This window comes from Gallinula chloropus (assembly GCF_964237585.1).
Source record: "Gallinula chloropus genome assembly, chromosome: 2".
Lineage (NCBI taxonomy): Eukaryota > Metazoa > Chordata > Aves > Gruiformes > Rallidae > Gallinula > Gallinula chloropus.
In genome coordinates, this window is record NC_140086.1 from 80,647,026 (window position 1) to 80,666,291 (window position 19,266).

Here is a 19,266-nt window from a genome sequence, read left to right on the forward strand (position 1 = left end):
TTTCTGAGGACAAAAAGTGGTGTTACCCGAATTTGGAAGTTGACTGCAAATGAGGTGGCCTTCCACTCAACAGTAACAGGAAGAAGGTTTTGGGCTCTTGCCTCCTCTGATTTGCCATGGACCCTGAAGACAGGGAGACAGAGGTTTTCTGATGATTTTGTACAGTTACATTTTTATTGCAGTAATTGTGTCTGCATTTGGGCTTCAGAAGGGAAGATCCCGTCTGTCATTTTTACAGTACGCTTTGTACTGTGACAGCTCCCAGATGCTTAAGCCAAAGGATATTGTCTGAGTGCTCCTGGGTGGCAATTTCACCTTTAGAAGATGATTCCTGCTCCAAATGAGCATGTTGAGATTTTAGGCTTGCAGAAAGATGCAGAGCTGGGACAGGCTTCACATGTGAAGCTAAGGGTGAACGGTGGAGGCTGACAAAATCTAATGGTGTGATGGTAGTTTTTGCACTCCTGGATAAGGAGGGTAATTCCTTCTGTATTTGATTTCCGTGTTTGAACGAAGTGGCTAATGCCAGATTCTGTCAGGGGAAGTGCGTGACATGAGAGGAGTTTGCAGTCACTGGCAACTACCGTAAAAGGACCTGTCTTTTTAGTCCCATACACTCACACAGAATAGACTTTGAAGAGAAGAGATACCTTTTTTAATCATTCCTTTGCAAAAGCTAATAAATACTTAAATAGAAGGCTTGCCCTTTTATAGTGAAGCACTGCTGAGCTGGAAGTGGGAAGTGAAATTAGCCATTTATGGAAGAAAGTGGTTTGTTCTGCTTTATGTATAAATCATAGAATAAGCTTAACTGTGGTATTGCTAACCAGTTACCTGTGATCAAAAATAGAAGAAATGCAGGAGAGTAAGAGATTGTGGTAGGTAAGATATGATTTGAGGTTGTAAGTGCTCTTAAAATAGTTACGTGTTTCTTGAGACATATTTCTTGATACTGGCTTAGCATTTTCTGAAATAGCATGAGACCTTTGTGAGTAATATTGCCAAATACGGATATGAGACTTTAATGCTCTTGAGTTGTATTTAGAGCCAGCCCCCTTGATTGAGATGCGTGAATTTAGTGCTCAACTAGTGCCTATGGTGGGGATTACCCCGAAACTGCGGTGAGCAGAGCTGTGTATGTGATTTCTGCAGAGCTGGATGAATGCCTTTTGCCTGGTGACAGCCAGCATCTTCAAGGTTATGAATCGTGGCTCCCTCTTCCCACCCCTCAAGAAACAAATTGCCAAACTCTGGGAACCAGAGCTGGGGCAGCCTGGCAGAGAGACTCGCTCAGCTCCCATTCCTCAGTGAGGTCTCTTGGGGGGATGCAGGAGCTCCATCCCACCAGCTAACCTGTTAGTGCTGGGAAGAAAAAAACCTCAATCAAAGTGCTGCTTGGGTCTGACCATTGCTACCTCACAAGCCAGGAGAACTGATTACAAAAAAAACCCTCTGGAAAAGCCAGTTTCTGTTGACAGCTATATTCTGTTAAAACCATTAAAATGAATTCATATCGTCTTGCTCATTTTAAAACGTGAGCAACCTGGGGCATGGAGGGATTCCACGTGTGTGCTAACATGGAGAACTGCAAAATTGGACCCTGGTGCTATTTTGAAACTGAACTGAGAAGCCCTTTAAACTGAAGGAGTGTCTCTGAACATTCTGTATATAGCTTTCTGTACAGCATGTGGGCCTTACGAAGTAAGCTCTTTCCAGGTATATGGTCCGAATTGGCCAAAATTGCAATTGCACACAGCCTTGATGGAAGGCTAGTCTGCACCTCGGGTAATAAATAATCAAAGGCAGTTGTTACACACTCTGAATTGCATTAATTTAATTGTGGTCATGTTAGGTATCAATTATATTTCTTGACACAAGTCAGCGCTCAGGTGAGGGGAGGGGAAGGGACTGTATTCAACTTCACAGCTATCTCTGCAAAGTTGTTTTCTTTTTGCTTTAATTTTGTGCACTTTAATTTGATAGCTCTAAAATGGACAGATTTCCTACTGATACTCAAATGGAAAAGAAAAACCAAGTCATTTTATTGAAAGTAGATAGGCATCTGATCACCTTTCTTGATTTCTAGTTTTCATTACATTCCTTCTGCATTGTTTGCTCTTGTCCTATTTAGGTAGCTGCCAGCTTGGAATGGTTCTGGCTGAGTAATTATTAAATCGGATGTCTGCCTTTCTCGGTTTGAACATAAATCTCTTCATGCATTTCATGGATTGCAGTAACTGCTATCTTTACATCTTGCCAAATGGACTTGTTACCCGCCAGTCTTATGTAACCTTCCCTCTAGCAGAGCTGATCAGCCACCCCAAAATAACCCGAACCAAAAATCAAGGAAAATAAAAGAGAAAGTACAGCTTGTGAAGATGTCAGAAAGAAACTTAGGCAATTGATCTGGCTGTCTCAAATATCAGCTGACATATCCAACAGTTTAACGCATGAAATGGAATGGCTTATTGCCTGGCAAAGCTCTTACTGTGGGAATTATTAGAAACACATTTTCAAAGTGGATTTCTCAAAGCAAGCCATTATTGTGTTGGGACACAAGACAAAGCTCTCTATTAGAAATCGGTTTTATTCTTCACCCCTTCTGTCACCTTGCACCAGCAAAACCACTGATAAGCCGACTCTGCCTCTTTCTTCACAACCCTCTGTGTCACACTCTGAAGATGTGTTAGCTCGTTACCAAAATGTGGCACTGAAGGAGTGTGATGTGCTCCACGTGATAGCATTCACTGAGGCATACCCACAATTCTTCATCTGGGTCAAGAAATACTACTCTCATTTCTCAAGTTTTAGAGGATACTACCATTCTTAATAAAAGTTTGCCAAAGACGTCTCGGTATTTTGAACAGCCATTAGAGGAGTGTAAATGAGTTGGGGTGAAAAAGGTGGAGACAGATATTTGTTAAGACACGGGCAGACATCAGGTGCTTAGTGCTCTTTGCTTGACAGTGATTGTCACATACTGGTTCCATGTTATTTTGATAATCCTCCCCCAGTAACTAAAGTGAAACCAGCAAGCCAGGTAGTTTGAATGCAAATCTTTGTTTAAAAAATGAAGGGGGGAAGGGGGAAGGAAAAAAAGTCAAAATCCAGTATAAACATGCAGATCAAACCCGAAAGTCTGGAACACGAGATTTTCTTTTGTGTTGAATGTGTGTTGTTGGAAAAAAAACACATATTGTGCTAGTGTGAGAACCAGGAAGTGAGAATGACCCGAGTGACAAAATTAATATAATAGACGGTGCTACAGGCTGTTAGAAAATGTATATGGCACAAACAGGCATCCAGGAACATGAATACAAAATGTTTTCCAAGATGTTGAGCATTCAGGATACAATTTCTCTCATTTCTTTTGAGCATGTCTTTACCAAAAGACACGATTACAACAGAGCTCTGAAGAGCTGAGAGCTGATAAGGTGCTGACACTGATACTGTGGTCACGAGGAGGAGTTTTTTAACAACACGAAAAATGCTTGTAATTCAGCCCAGAGTCTTGCAGGGTTTAATTGCAGGTAGTTTTGATATTGTGCAAAACATGACTTGACTTGCATTCCTTGACTTCAGTGCAGGATTTTTTGTTTAAAGTGAAACTTATACAAGTGTATAAGTCAAAAGTTGTTATTCCAAGGAGAAAGGCAGCAGATCCTCAGGAAGGCAGCATGAAACACCCCGTAAAGTGCTCCTGAGGTGGTAAGTAATTCCACCAGCGGCACAATGCGTAATTCTGTCCTACAGACATGCAGCTTTCTCATGAAATGCTAAACTTGCAGGTATATATGTTGTTAGCAGGGGCTCATTAACTGGAAGATGACACTGGTTTAGTCCCATGACTCTTGCATGTACCTTTATTCCTGAGGAACACCCTTGCAGCGTTCAAGGCCAAGGTTATCTGGAAGGTGGGCACATCATCAGTAACCAAAGCAGCTGCGTGTTCTGTGATGGAGATTTGGGAGAAGAGAATCAGGTTTAGGCTGGTTTTTTTTTAAACTAACCGACCTCTTACAATGTCTGTTCCTGAAACTGTGTCACCTCCTGGAGCATCAAGTGGATCTGCAATCATTCCCTTTTGAGAAAAACAGAGAAAAGCTAGTGCTGTGGGCTTAATACAGCACTGAAACAGATAAAAGTAGAAGTGAATGCGTTAACCTAATCCTAAACCTTAAAATGTTTTAATAGTTAGGTAATGTAATAAAGAAGTCAACAATAAATGCTTCATTTAAATTGGTAATTGTTTGTTTTACTGGGTAAACTAGATACTGTGTGTTTTGGAAGGAAGCACTTGCAGTGTTGTCATGATCACCACCACATGCACCACAGTGGAGAGAACTGCATTAGGTGGCTGGTGGCTGCTCTTGCTTCCTGATTTTCTTCCTTTCTGTGGTGCAGTTGTGGAGTTGTGTGCTGCTGTCCTTGGAGCTCCTGTTTAAGAAAGAAAGAAACGTAACAACCCTAGAATCGGGTTTGGTTCATAATTATAAATGTGGTTTCTATGCCTGTAGTGAGGGTGTAATACAAATAGAAGGAGGAAATATATAGTCTAAGGAGACACGTGGTTTATCATAGGTCTGGGCTCTTGGGTAAGAGTTCTATTCCAAGCTATCAGATGTTTTTTGTAGCCAGGGTATACGCCCCATGCTTTCCCTGTGAGTAGTGCCATGAGCAGCCTAGAGATGGGAAAGAAAAATGCTGAGGAATTTAGTAGTCAGCTGGAGAATCCATTTTCAAACTAAAACTGGTAGTTCCAAGATTTCAAAGTTAATGTTTCAATTTCTTATATCATATTGTAATTCATGCTCCAAGGACAGTCTCAAGTTTAATTAAAACTGGTTTGACCAGTTAAATGGGCATTTAAGTAATACGGGCTTTTTAAAGTGTGGAATGTAAGACAGATAGCATGTAAATGTAGATCTCCATAAGTAATTGTCGTCATCAACAATGTTAAATACCCTAAGGCATTTTCCAAAAAGTGAATGTGGCTCTCCATGTTGAAGAAATGGCAGGTAGATTTGCTATTTATGCAGATAGTAACCAAGAACATTTTCCATTGAAGAAAACATGTAAATGAGGTCTTATAGTAATTTATTTTATATATAGAAAGCATGAGTTTGAAATCTCCTGTGCCTCGGACTGTATGTCCTTTTTGCAGGATGAGCCTAGGGAAATAAAAACTGTAGGTTTTTCCTCACGAGGGTTGCGGTGTGGAGGAGATCAATGTTTTCATTACTTATTGTCATCTGACTGTTACGTTTTTGGAGTGTCTCTTCCGGAGACAATCAAAACAGGGCATGGGGGTCTGCAGGCCAAGTGTATTTGTGGTATTGAGATCCAAGACAGAGAGAGCGCCAGAGGGACCAAATTCACCAAATGTGAATTAGAAGGAAACCATCCCATTACCTAGGATTTTATCACCATGTGTGTTCCTAGTTATGGCGGTGGAGTCTTAAGTATCTGAAGGAGGCAAAAAGTGACTGGCCATAGTGGGATGATATGTGTGGGATCTCATCTCTTCCTCGGCTGTGCATGTTTCCGGGACCTAAATGGTTTGAAAGACGTGGGTAATAATGCACCCTGAAATTTGCATCCTTTCCTATTAAGGAACTTAATTCAAGGATACAGATGAGAAAGCTTAGGCTAGTGTAAAATATTTATTAAACTGCTTCCCGAGGAGTCATTTACAAACCCTGAAGCAATGCAGCAACTCAGAAAGAATAGGGACAAGGCACATGCTTATATTTTTGGCTTAGTCTTTTAGGCTATTTTGGAGCCTGCAGACTGCATTTCTACAAGAGGTGTTCTTGTAAAATTAATACCAGTCTCTGCAAAACAGGTGTTTACAGCAGAGTTTCCCCTTCCAACTGTGCGCCCAACAATAGCGTGATTAAGATCTCCGTCTGGGGCAGGCTGACTTCTGGCTGCGTGTGCGTACCTGCGTGAGCGCGTCCGCAAGCTGCTTTTAGTGCTCAACCGAAAGAACATAGGCAGTTAATCTGAACGTGGCAGAAATGCTCTGAACATGAGCTGGGGTCCTGGGTCCTTAGGAAGGCTGGTAGGCCGAACGAGGCAGATGAAGCAAATAGAAATTGATGGCAGCATTTTTAAGCCATGGATGAGGCTGAGCAACACATACACTGGACTGTAAAATATAACCCATTTTGTGCTTTTTCTGTGTTGTTTGTTTTTTAATATGGCTCGTGTCTCTGTTATAAGCAATGCAAAACAGCCTTGCAGGGAATGATGAAACTGGAGGCGCTGGCAGTTGTGTCTATGCTGCTGGGCAATGTAGCGTTGTGTTGGAGCACCCAGCCTAGTCATGGCAAAACCAGTGCGATCCAGATTTGAAATCATCAGTAGGGAAGTATCAAATAATGCTAACACCAAAATGGATCTGCTGCAAACTGTCTAAGGAGAACAGGGGTGATGTTATTTCTCCCTGTACTAGCCGATCTAATAAAAAATGTTCTTTCAGCCTGCAAAGAACAGCCTCGCGGGCCTGAGTGTGGGTTTCGCACACAGCAGACCGTTTCATCCATGCCACTCGTTGGCTTGGGAAGGGAAGACACTCTTGCTCTGTGTCCTGCTCCTGCGTCCTGCAAGTTGGCTTTGTAGCTGGAGAAGATAAAGGTTTGTTGGCTCTAAAAAATGAGGTGCCTTACACGTGGGAGTGTGCTCCTCCAGAGCAGCTCTGCTGAGTGCAGGTTGGTGCTTCGCTAAAGGGGCCTGAATACAGGGTGACACACATGGAAACTGTGTTAAAGTGGTACCTTGGTGTGTTTGTCTCAGCACACTCTCCTACAACTAAAGTAGTGCTGGTATCTGAACAGAGTCAGACTGGGTACTGTATCTTCAGTCATTGTGTCTCCAGATTCTTCAGCTGTACAGCCCTCAAAGTCAGAAGAACACAAGTCCAAAGTCTGTGATGGTTGCTTTCACAAAATCTTCATCAATTTTTGATCAAATAATGGACACATTTTCTTTTTATTCAGGAATTCTGCCTATCTAATTAGCTTTTATTTTCCCCACAGGTTGCAAAGACCAATTATATGTGTGAAATACTTGTAGTTTCGGGTTGATGCTGAATTAATTGACAATTTTGACAAATTTTGCCTGTAATGAAACTGCTGGTTTTCATTGGTGTTCTGCTCTTGGAAAAATAGGCTCCTAATTCATGAATTAATACATACCTCAGAGCTCAAGTAGAACCATAGAATCACAGAATATACTGAGTTGGAAGGGGCTCATAAGGATCACATTGTTCTAGTTTCAGCTGAGATAGAGTTAATTTTCTTCCCAGCAGCTGGTGTAGTACTGTGCTTTGGATGTAGCCTGAGAATCATGTTGATAACACATAGATGTTTTACTTGCTGCTAAGTGGTGCTGGTAGTAAGTCAAAGACTTTTCAGCTTCCCATGCTCTGCCAGCTAGGAACTGCACAAGAGGGGAGGAGGGAGCACAGCCAGGATAGCTGATTGTAACTGGACAGAGAGATACTCTCTACCATCTGATGTCATGCTCAGTGTATAAAATAGGGAGATCACTGCTGGGGGATGGTCTGGGCCAGTTAGTGGGTGGTCAGCAATTGTGCTGTGCATCACTCGTCTCATATATTCTTATTCCTATTCTTACTTTTATTCTTAATTTTATCTTCATTTGCTGTCCCATTAAACTCTCTTTATGTCAACCCATGAGTTTTACTTTTGATTTTCCAGTGGGTTTTCTTCTAACCCACTGGGTGTGGGGGGAGGAGTGAGCAAATGGCCACGTGGTGCTTAGTTGATGGCTGGGGTTAAACCGCAACACACGTCAACCTTAGTAATATCTGAGGTACAACTTTCTAATTTTCTCCCAAAATAATTGTCTAATAATTCCTGGTAAGTTGCTATATTTTCAGTAGTTAATGCTTCTCAAATGGAGCAGTTACTCATATACAAGTTCTTAAATAGCCAGGCACAATTTTATATCAGCCTGTACTGTCTTTCAACTCTTGTAAGTGGAGCCTGCTATTAGTGATCACAGTTTAGATCTATTAATGACATACAGTCCATGTGAAAAAAAATCACATCATACTCTCATTTTTGTATGGGTATGTATTCCCAGGAATTTGAAGATAATATAAAAATTGAAGTTCCTCTTTTTTTCTTTAAAAAACCAAAATCTGCATCAAATGCATTCTATTTGTCACCAGAGGAAAATTGAACTGGAATCTGGCTGAGGATTAAACCCTTCAGTTTGGCAATGTTACTTTGTAGAATTCCTAAGTTTCCCCCTTTTTGGGACTGGTATTTCTCTTGATTTGGAGTGTTGAAACCCTGCCTTGGGAGGGATGTGCATTTTACAGCTCCTGTCTGCAGGCGATGTGAGATAACTCCCGCCTGGGAGCAGGCTGGTGCAAGGGCTACTTTGGCCTGACCCACCACATGTGCCTACGCCGTGCTGAAGGCAGTGGGATTTCAGAAGGTAACCCTTGTCTTCCTGAAGTGATTTTTTTTTCTGGAGGAGGATTGAGGTCTCCAGATGAAATTGAAAAGGAGCCTTGGAAGTTTAGCTGTGGGTCAGGCAATGGTAAATCAGAGGTAAATCTGGTTTTGTCCTTCCCTGGTGTGCTGGTCTCTGCACTGAGAATGAGGGTAATAGCAAGTTTGTTCCTGTAATGGCCAGACCCTTTCATGGGATGTGGAAGTGTATGCTAAACAAAACATTTAGAAATTTATAAGCTGATAAGAGATATAATTGGCCAGACAAATCTTTACTGGCAAAAGAGAGAGAAAGAATGTAAGAGTCTAGTTCTAGGGACATTTTCAATAGATACAAAAATTGAAATAGAAAATTTCAAAATAATACTTCTTTTGCCAAACTGTACAAATATATGCTGCCTATATTCCAGGGACTTGTCTCCATCAGATCAGCTCAGCTCTCAGGTATAAAACCGGAAATGTTTTGTGAGTTTTTCCTGCTGTGTTACAGTTCTGTGGACATTGGCTCTTTTTTGACACTGCTTTCCTAGGAAATCCTGATTATCACAAATATTCAAAGTGCTTACCATGGTCTAGGTGACCTGTAGACATGGTACTTAGTAATACAAATGTTCATTTCTTCTCTACAATAGAAAGATACCAGTGCAGGCTCTCCAGTTCTCCTGCTTTTTGCAGGAGAATGGAAACTTCAGGAGGAGCACAATGAGCAGCAGCTCTTAGAAACTGAAGAAATGTTTTGCTCCTGCTGTAGAAGTCCTCCACAGAGGTCTCTGGATCTGTTTCCTTTTTCCCTGAGAAGAGCAACAAAGTCAAAGAATACCGAGCACGCTGAGAAGCAGATGAAGTTTGCTGTAACTTTGAAGTGTTGTATTTAACTTTCCTCTTCTGAAGCACTGGCCTACCAACTGGTTCTTCAAAGTTTTTTGAGAATAACCGACACATTCTAACTTCTTATATAAAATCTACCTCTAGACTGTGTCTCCCTCTAGATCCTTTTCTACCCAGTAGCAAAGAGGCACAGCCATCAAATACTGTTGTAGGCATTGTTTTTTTCCGGGTTTTTCATTCAAGAGGTGAATGCAATGGTTATGGGGTGTAGGGAGAAGGTGAGCAATAGAACCAGGGCCATCAGTCTCCCTGGGACAGACAGGGTATTTCCTTTTGTTGGACTTTTGGGAGGGGGCGAAAAGGTCTGTCCTTGGAAGTGTTAATATGTAGGTAGTAAAACAGAGTGGATGTAACACTGTACGAATGCATAACTCTATGTCTCAACGCACTTTGCCACCTATTTCACTTGTGAGGCATTTGCCTCTGATGTGGCACTGGGCAGGATTATCCCTGCAAGGATATCCAGCACCGTCACAGAGATGTTTAGGTGGTTTGATCTGCATGCTACTTTTCTTCCAGGTATAGCTGGTTGCAATTTTAAAATGTTTTGAAGGCCTGCTCTATGTCTGGGGCTCCTCACTGGACAGTTGAGAGCTGTGCTTTGGGCACAGGCAAGGTGGGACAGCATCTGGTTGAGGCAGGGGAGCACATGGGGGCTGTCTCTGGAGAATGTGACAAGGGACCTGTATACATTATCAGGAGTCTGGGGAGAAGACGAGGTGGAGTATTTGTAATTCAGATATATGGGGAAAGGAGGAACATCCCAGCATTGCTACCTGCAGGGCTAGGCAATGCCCCTGATGATTGCTGTGCTTTTCTGTGATAGCCTGGCATAGCTATTGCAAAAGTGACCCAGACAGATTTTACATAGGGAGATGGGATGTTCAGTGTCACAGAGAGTGAATCTGTGCTGTTATGAAGTGGTGGAAACCATGCTGGAAGGTGGCAGTCCATTTGTAACTGTAAATATTTACTAATAGAGCATAATGATAGTCTCTGAACCTCTTCCCTGTCTTATGCTCCAGTATCTTAAGCCAGCTGGCAGTGATGCAAATTGAGACACAGTGATTTCATAGTATACCTCTGAGCAAAGACAGTGCATGTTTCTTTTCATAGTTGGGAGCACATTTCTCATAGGCATGCTTCTCTGCTTGTTAAAGGTTCTTTGGCGTATGCGTTCTGTAGCCAGATGTATCTGAAGTAAAAAAGCTTTTTGTGGAAGAAAATAGAAATTGTGGTGAGTTGCTACTATCCATGAAATAGCAAAATCTGGAAAAATACAGAAGACACAGCAAATTAAATTAGGCTCACAGTACCTGGGCTTTGCTGGGAAAACAAATACAGGCTTAATTAAGGATTGCAGCTTGGGATACGCGCATGACTTCAGTGTAAATCTGATCCTGCTGACTTGCAAAAGCCCTTTCATAGTGTTTGGTTGTAACTATATGTAAACAATATGCTGGAGCAGTATTTATGGGATCTCTAGAAGCCTGTAAATTTGTCAGATAACAAACTAATATCCATAGCCTGTCCTAAATACCTAAAAAGCTGGTATCTCTGCCATGAAGGTTAGATTGCTCAACTGTGATTCTGTGGAAGTTAATCCTTTTATTGCTGTTCCCCATTTTTATGGGGACAACAAAGTAGTGTTTCAGAGAGGTTGCATTACCGTTTTGCAGGGTTGCGTGCTAACCCTGCAACAGTATTTGTAAATCTTGATTCGTTTTGAGGGCTGAAATGAGAACGGTGCCTATTGACCATGATACCTCATTTTTGCCCAAGCCATGTGGAAATTCTGCTATTGGGCTGGGCCTGCTGGCCCTTGTATCTCTGTTAGTAGAAAACTTACTGAGAGGCAGCTAGTTCTTGGTGGTAGTTAAATTATTTAATATTCAGCCTTCTGTGAGCACCACTATGAATTTTTACTGGTTTGTATTCACAATTTTGGCAAGTGTATGAAAAATATAGAACCTATGAGTCTACCTACCTTTGAAACCAGAAAATTAGGATGATTCATCTCTCCTGGATAAGCTCTTAAATTAAACATGTGTTTGACTACTTTTGGGAAAATCACCTCATCCTATTTTCAAATAGTATGAAACCAGGGTATTTTTTTCCTTAACCTTTCATTGAGCATGAAATATATAATTCTTTTAATACCAGTAGTGTAATTTTTTTAGCCAGTCATATTTGTTTTCATGCACATTATTGACCCAATGTATCTGTCAGGATCTTTCTCTGTTTTAGTAGACAAAGCTTACTTTGGAGTCCTATGAAAGATTTTGTATATGCTAAGCGTCCCACATGAAGGGTATAGAAATACTGATACCGTTACAAGCTCAACTTCTTTTAAAGGACTGAACTCTGTACCTGACTGCTTGTCATGCTTGAGAACCATGAGTAGATGCTACAAAGCATGCGCCCATCTTTCCCCCACTCCCTCCCAGCCATGTTTTATTGCGTCATGTCACGTGCAGCACGTAAGCTTGTAGTCAGAAGCGCCTGTGTTTGCTTCTCTTGTCTTACTGAGTAGTCTCAGGCTTGCTGCATGGTTCAGGCTTTGTGGGGTGGAAAGGGACTGGGTGGGTCATTGTGCACTTGGGATGTCCCACTCCAGTCTGGAGGTGCTCCTGCCTCTGGATGGGGGAGGCACATGCTTATGGCCTCCAGGTGCCATCAGCCCTCCACACCTGCAGTGGGAGCTGGCTGTGTGGGTAACAGGCGGTGAGAGCGGGATTGGTCTCTGCAGTCTTCTGTCTCACAGGGAACTTCATGCCTTCTCACTGGCTCTCGGGCTGCTTTGATTTTTTTCCAAACCTTAGTGAAAATCGTGTTCGTAGCCTTTGCTGGAGTCACAGTGGACTTTCTGTTAACCGGGATGAATGCCGAGATTGACAGTCAAATTCAGCTTGTGCCCAACCGAAATATAAATACACCTTTTTTTCTACTTCCACCCTTTATATTCCTTTCTTGGGACACAAGAAGTTGTGAAGTATGAGTCCTCCATCATCATGTTATTCCCTCCCTTCCCTCCTCCCAGAAAAGTGACCAGGGTTAGAGGGAGTTCAGAGAAAGACTGTTCATAGGGGGATGTGACCAAAATGCTGCAGGACTGAGCAGGGCGTTAGCTCAGAGGTGGTGGTGGTCAGCAGTGTCGGTGCATTCAGCTGATCACCTCTGACCAAACCTGATGCAGTCTCCTTTTCAGGAGCCAGGATCAATTTTGCTCTCGCACCTCGGTTGATATGATTTTGATTCAGTGATAAATGCTGGGCTTTGGGTAACCACTTCCTTCTCTTATCTCTTTCTAGAGCTCCAATATGGGAGGCAAACTGAGCAAGAAGAAGAAGGGGTACAGTGTCAATGATGAAAAAGCTAAAGACAAAGACAAGAAGGCTGAAGGAGCAGGAACTGAAGAAGAGGAGACTCAAAAGGAGGCTGAGGATGCCCAGCAAACCACAGAGACCACGGAAGTGAAAGAGAACAACAAGGAGGAGAAGGGAGAAAAAGATACTCAGGTCGCTGCCAATAAGACAGAAGAAAAAGAAGGGGAGAAGGAGAAAACAGTGACCCAGGAAGAAACCCAGAAACCAGAACCAGAGAAGTCAGAGGCCGTTGTCGATGCGAAAGTAGAGCCACAGAAGAACAACGAACAGGCACCCAAGCAAGAGGAGCCGACTGCAGCCTCTGCTCCCGCTGCCAGTAGCGAAGCACCCAAAACTTCTGAGCCTAGCAACGATGCAAAAGCTTCCCAGCCTTCAGAAGCCACAGCTCCTAGTAAAGCAGATGACAAGAGCAAAGAGGAAGGGGAAGCCAAAAAGACTGAGGCTCCCGCAACGCCTGCAGCCCAAGAAACTAAAAGTGAAGTGGCTCCAGCTTCAGACTCAAAACCTAGCAGCAGCGAGGCTGCGCCTTCTTCCAAGGAGACCGCGGCAGCAACAGCAGCACCTAGTTCCACTGCTAAGGCCTCGGACCCTGCAGCCCCACCAGAGGAAGCGAAACCTTCTGAAGTTCCAGCGGCTAATTCGGATCAAACCATAGCAGTGCAAGATTAAATTGGACAGCCTGTTGAAACAACCACTTAAAACAACCTGTGTCTTTTTTTTATTTTTTCAGCTATACTAACTCGTTTCAGATCTGAAATAACAAATATGTATTGCCCAGAAAGAGAAGCAGGAAAAGGAGAAAAAAAAAAAAACAAAAAAAAGAAAAAATGAAAAGGATGTCCCATCAAGTTGGGAGGGAGGGAGGGGGGAGAATCCAAATAGTATTTTTGTGGGGAAATATCTAATATACTTTCTGCCAACTTGACACAAGTCCTGGATTAAAAAAAAAAAAGTAAAATAAATGGATGTCTGAAAGTGCAGCACATCTTTTGTATCTGAACTGCTGTAAATGCACTCCACCAATGTATCAAAATCTTCTTTTTGTTCTGTAATGGGGTTTGGGAGTGATGCGTTTGATTCTGCCCACTAGGTTTGTGCCAAGGCAATCAGATCTTTATGAAAGCAGTATTTTCTGTGGTTTTTTTATTTACAGCCTTTCTTATTTTGATATTTTTTTTATGCAGTGGATGAATGCCAACTTTCAGACAAAACCCACTTAGCTGTCCACATATTTCTCAATGCCAATCCTCCAATTCTTCCTCTCCAAATATTTTTTGGGAGTAAAAAGCATTCTCATCCTACTTAGCCTACCTAGATTTCTCATGACGAGTTAATGCATGTCCGTGGTTGGGTGCACCTGTAGTTCTGTTTATTGGTCAGTGGAAATGAAAAAGTCTGCGTTCATTGCAGTTCCAGTTTCTCTTCCATTCTGTGTCACAGACACCAACACACACTCATTGGAAAACAAATGAAAAAACAAAATGTACAATGGATGCATTGAAATTATATGTAATTGTATAAATGGTGCAACAGTAATAAAAGTTAAATAATTTAAAAAATATAAAAGCGTAAAGACTGATTAAATCTTCCCTTTTACTCCCTGGGAACAAGGTAAAGGAGATTTTCATGCTTAGAGAAGGGGTACATCTGGGGCTGGTTTTGCTCGTATTTATAGTGAAGTAGAGGCAAAGAAAGAGCCATCAGCCTCATGATCCTAGAAACATGCTGCCATAAATTCCTACTTCAGCGGCCACAAGCATTCACAGGTGAGGCTGGACGAAGTGGCAGATGAGTAGCACACTTCATACATGTTCTTGCCTGTCTTAACGTGTGAAGAGAAAAAAAGCCTAAAAGGCTGCTTTTGCCCTTTTAAAGAGCTAGAGGCACGCTGACTGGGTTTTAACTGGGAGTAAGATGGTGGGTTTGATACACACAGATCTTTTAAAAGGAGGCAATTATATTTAACCTTAGTCTTATTAAAATATTCCTACTGCTGATACACTTTGTTCTTTTCCTCATTGCCATTGTGCAGGAGATGAACCGCAGCTGCCATGAAAAGGCCAGTTCTGTGCATTTCAAATTTGGGTAACCTTGTGTAGCTGAGTGGAGTTTAGCTTCCCGCAAACAATGCTTTCCAATAGTTTTGCCTGTTTGCCCCAATTTTACGCAGCAGAACAGCTGTATAATCACAGTTTCTGCTGAGTGGAGTCCTGTCCAGGAGCCCAGGATTCACAAAACTGGCTGAAGAAGTGTGTTTGCTTTGCCCAGTACAAAGCTCTTGGGCTGAACAGGAGTTCTGAGAGAAGTGGGCAGTGGTAAATAGAAACACAGCTTGTACACATACCAAAGGCATGAGTGGACTTGTGTTTAGTAAGTAAGGGAAATGGTGTTTTAAAATGGCATACGTTATTTCACATACTCTCTTCATGCAGTGAGGATGACTCATTCTGCAGACTTCCATAATTCCTATCCTTTATTTTATTCAGAAATACAAGGTTCCTATACTGTACTGGGGATACCAATGTGCAGTTGTGCACCTGGGAATAGTTTATGGGAACAGGCAGGAGTAGTTCTGTTGGGTTTAGATCAGGTCATGCACCACTGGCAAGGTTTGGCATCTTCAATGTGACACGTCAAAATAATGTGGATGCTTTTACACAGAGAAGGGTCAGCTAAGTACTCTGGCTTAAGAAGAAGGCAGGCTTTCTTAGATTAAAAGGCAAGGGGACAGGCAGGTAACACATTTGCAGCAGTTCACCAAGCTTTGCACATGTATAACCATTGCATTCTACAGCGCCTTTGCCTGGCTAAGTTTGCGGCTCTCCTGCAAGTCTGTAAGAGCCCTCTGCCATGATTTCCCAGTGTAGGTGTGTCCTGGAAAGGGAGAACTGCCCCCTGAATTTTCCTGAGACAAGTTCAGGATCGAGAGGAAGAGCGCAGGGATCCTGCAGTACTTCATGGTGACGCAGTACTGGATCAACCCGAAGCTGATGGGAATAAAACTCATGATCTGCCTTTGAACTGGAAGTGTCTGCCAGAGGACAACAGGTATGCATCCTGTTTACAGGGATGGTATACAAATGTGCCTGCTAACAATATCACACCTTGGCTGGTATAGCACCCATTCACTTTCAATATAATACACAGGTTAGTGCTCAATCTCTATTGCTAAAATAGTTTGACAGTCGACAACATGCCTTGTTTTTCCCTGAGCTTTCTTTAGTAGGCATCTAAGATCTTGAACACAGTTGGCATTCTGCGATCTTGAAGACAGTCTGACTTTAATTCTTTGAGGCAATTCGAAATACCCCCGCGCTCCACAGCGGTATCCAAACCCAGCATCCCCCGCAGCAGCTGACAACAGGCTTTTAACATAGATGCTGTGGTACTCACAACCTGCTTGCTGATGGGAGTTTCTTCCTGACAGTGCTGATGGTGCAAGGAAACAGTGTGGCCGACGTGGCTGGGAATCATGAGCATATGGGCAGCGAAATACGTGCTTGTGTTTGGAAAGCTCAGGGGCCCTGCAGCCACAGACTGATGCACTTTGAGTCAGTGCTCAGCATTCTCAAAAAAAAAGGAAAGCTGCCATATAATGTTTTTAATTCCTTCATTAACAGAGGGGACTGCAAAGTTAGCCTTGCCATAGTAGTTAAAATGCTTAGGGTGTAACTGGTAGTGTCAAGGCTTTCTGGTGTAGGCAGTGCTGCTATTCTAAACCTGCACATGCAAGGAAAGAAAGAACCTCTGTTCAAAGAACCTACGAACAAAGTGCATATGGTTAATAGAAACGTGGACTGTGTTGCTTACCCGGAGTGGCATGAGGAAGGGTTAGAGCCTAAAGCCCTGCTTTTCTTCACCTCAGTCCAGTATCTCATCTCCAAGATCCCCTTTTCCTGAGCTATAATAGCTTTTTAATAACAGTAAAATGTAAAGGGTACAGAGCTAGCAGGCACGTTAATGCTTTGAGCGTAAGCACATTGCAGATAACCTCAAAGGACCCAGCCCTTTTGTGAAAGCGTGCCAAAGGAATAGAGAAATTCAACCCTGGGAAAGAACCTTTGCTATTGTTCAGAGCCCCTACAGAGAGATGTTTGCAAGATCTCCCTTGTTTTGCCTTGGAGACTGTCGAGAATCTGTTGCTCTTCCTTCAACAATAGGAAGGTCAGTGCCATTTGCTTTGCTCACACTTTGCTCATGCTTTCACAGCTAGGAGAACCGCAGCTGCTGTCACACGTACAGCAACTTAAACCTTTTTTTTTTATATTTTTTTTTACTGTACTTGAAATGTACCTGCTGGTATTTTTATAATGGAGTTTTGAGATGGAATAAACAACAGAAACTACATTAAGATATTCATAATGAAATAGCTTCCCAGAGCCAATGCCCTGTAGCTGGTTTCTGTATGCTTACATAGGTGTCTGTACAAGATGGACACGTTCATGAAGAAGCAGTAGCATAGAACATTATATAGCATGTGTTGTTATTTTTATGTGGCAGCACTTCTCAGCATGTGACTGTGTGACTGCCAGCATCCAAACAGTCAGTGACTCACAAAAATTTGTGCTGGCGCTTCCTTTGTCCCAGCACTTAACTAGGATGTGTGTCTGTTCTCTGTCTCACCTGGCAGTTGCTTTCTCTGGATCGGCTTGAGCTCCAGCTTTGTTCTAATGTCCTGAACTGAGCTTGAAGCAGTGGGTGAACCGAGCCCCCAGACATGCTTCTGGAGCTTCTCATTTCTAGATTGCATTTCTGTGAATTTGTCCTTATTTAGCCAGACTGGGGAGTGTATCAAAGAAATACCTCAGATTTGTTGCCAATGCTGCAGAAGACATTTTCTCTGCAGCTTGTTTCTTCAGTGCATCTACTGCTTTGTTTTCTTTGCCTCCTTGCACTGAGTTCATAGTCTTTAAGGCTCTTTTAAAAGATTTTGAAAATGATAATCACTTGGTTGCGCTTTCTTTTTTTTTGGTGTTACGTATTTTTTTCTGCACTAAACTTTTCACATCTATCCTGAGTCTGATTTGATTGAGTTTCTGTCTTTCATTTACATATTCTTGTTTGTTTGTTTTTACATCCTGTTTTACATTTAACCTCCCCACCTTATTTTCATGCAGTATGAATGCATATCAGCTATTAAGTGGTCAGATTTGGGAGCCATGGCCCTCTAGTCATGGGAAAAACACAGCACAAGGAACAGCAGTATACATGAGTTTTCCTTCACTGCTGTGAAAAAGTCTTCTCTGGGTCCAGGAGAGCTTTCTATGCTGTATTGATCATGATGAGCTCAAGATCTGGCCACAGAGTCAGGTAAGCAAAAGAAGGTATTTTTAGGTTTGGGGTTTTTTTTGTATGGAGGAGGAGAGAGGAAAGGAGTGGGTGTTTCAAGATATGGCCGCAGGAATTGAGACACAGGGTGTATAACACAACCTCTTTGTTTCCTGGAGACAACACTATTGTATGTTAACCTGTCACCATAGGATTACTGGGACTTTCTAACATGTCAGGATACTTGTCTTGCTTTTAGCATATTTGCTTGTGTAGACAATAAATATTAACTCCAGCTCCTCAGATGTATTGCCACCATCTTTAGCTTGTCTCCCCTCCACAATATAAGTCTTACCCCTGTTAAATTGGGAGGTTGACTGAGCTTCTTGGTGGCTTGGCTCCACCAGACGTCTTTTTTTGAGATACTTCAGCCAAGTGAGGTGCAGATTTCATTGAGTTACAGCTTTGTTTCACTTACTAAGCAGAAGTTTAAAGGATCTACATGATGTTCCTGCTGAGGGTAAGGCGATATCTTCTGACAAGCCCCACCAGTCTTATTTGGAACATCATCAGGTTGCTGCAAAATGAATAACTTCCTAAACATCACTGCTGGTTTATCTGGCCAGTAATTTTTGATTAACACTTAGTAAAGTTTGAAGTTCCGGCTCATATGATGATTAAACAAAGTGTATTTGGCTTAATACAAGGACAGAACAGAGCTGTTCCCATTCAGAAGTGGACAAATAGTAGAACTTGTAGGTTCTTTTACTTTATCCAGTTCCATCCAGTTCAGAAAAACAGTGTGAAATAGGACCCTGTCCCTAGATGGTCTTTCACTTTGGGAATGGGGTAAAGCTCACAGCAACCAGACTGTAAGTCATACTAGCCAAAAAATGATCTTTAAAACTTAACAGTTAGTACTTTAAACCTTAAACCTGAATAGTAAGTGTTTTAATCACAGGTTATGTGGCCCCGCTAAGAAGCCAAACTACTGGAGATAGCCAATGTGGCAGGAAGACAGCTGTTCTGTCGACTCCAGGAACTCCCATTTTTAGCACTCCTGTTCCCCTACCCCTGTTTTAATGGCTTTCTACCAGTGTTAGGTTTATTATGTGTTAATGACAATAGTGTGCTGTAGTGACAGACCATACCAAAGCTGCATTATATATTTTTTCTTGCTTTCTTTTTTTTCTGTAGAGTTCTGACATTACACGCAAGATTCTGGAATGGGTCCG

At 42.3% G+C, this 19,266-nt stretch overlaps 1 protein-coding gene across 1 annotated transcript in view; it reads left to right on the forward strand.

The window, feature by feature from the left end:
* BASP1 (brain abundant membrane attached signal protein 1) overlaps nt 1–14,318 on the forward strand; it is a 52,210-nt gene extending 37,892 nt beyond the window's left edge. Inside the window, exon 2 of the mRNA XM_084280318.1 lies at nt 12,689–14,318. Within this exon, the coding sequence (XP_084136444.1) occupies nt 12,698–13,432 (735 nt within the window). The 5' untranslated portion in view covers nt 12,689–12,697 and the 3' untranslated portion in view covers nt 13,433–14,318. The remainder of the gene's footprint in view (nt 1–12,688) is intronic.
* Nucleotides 14,319–19,266: the final 4,948 nt, after the last annotated feature.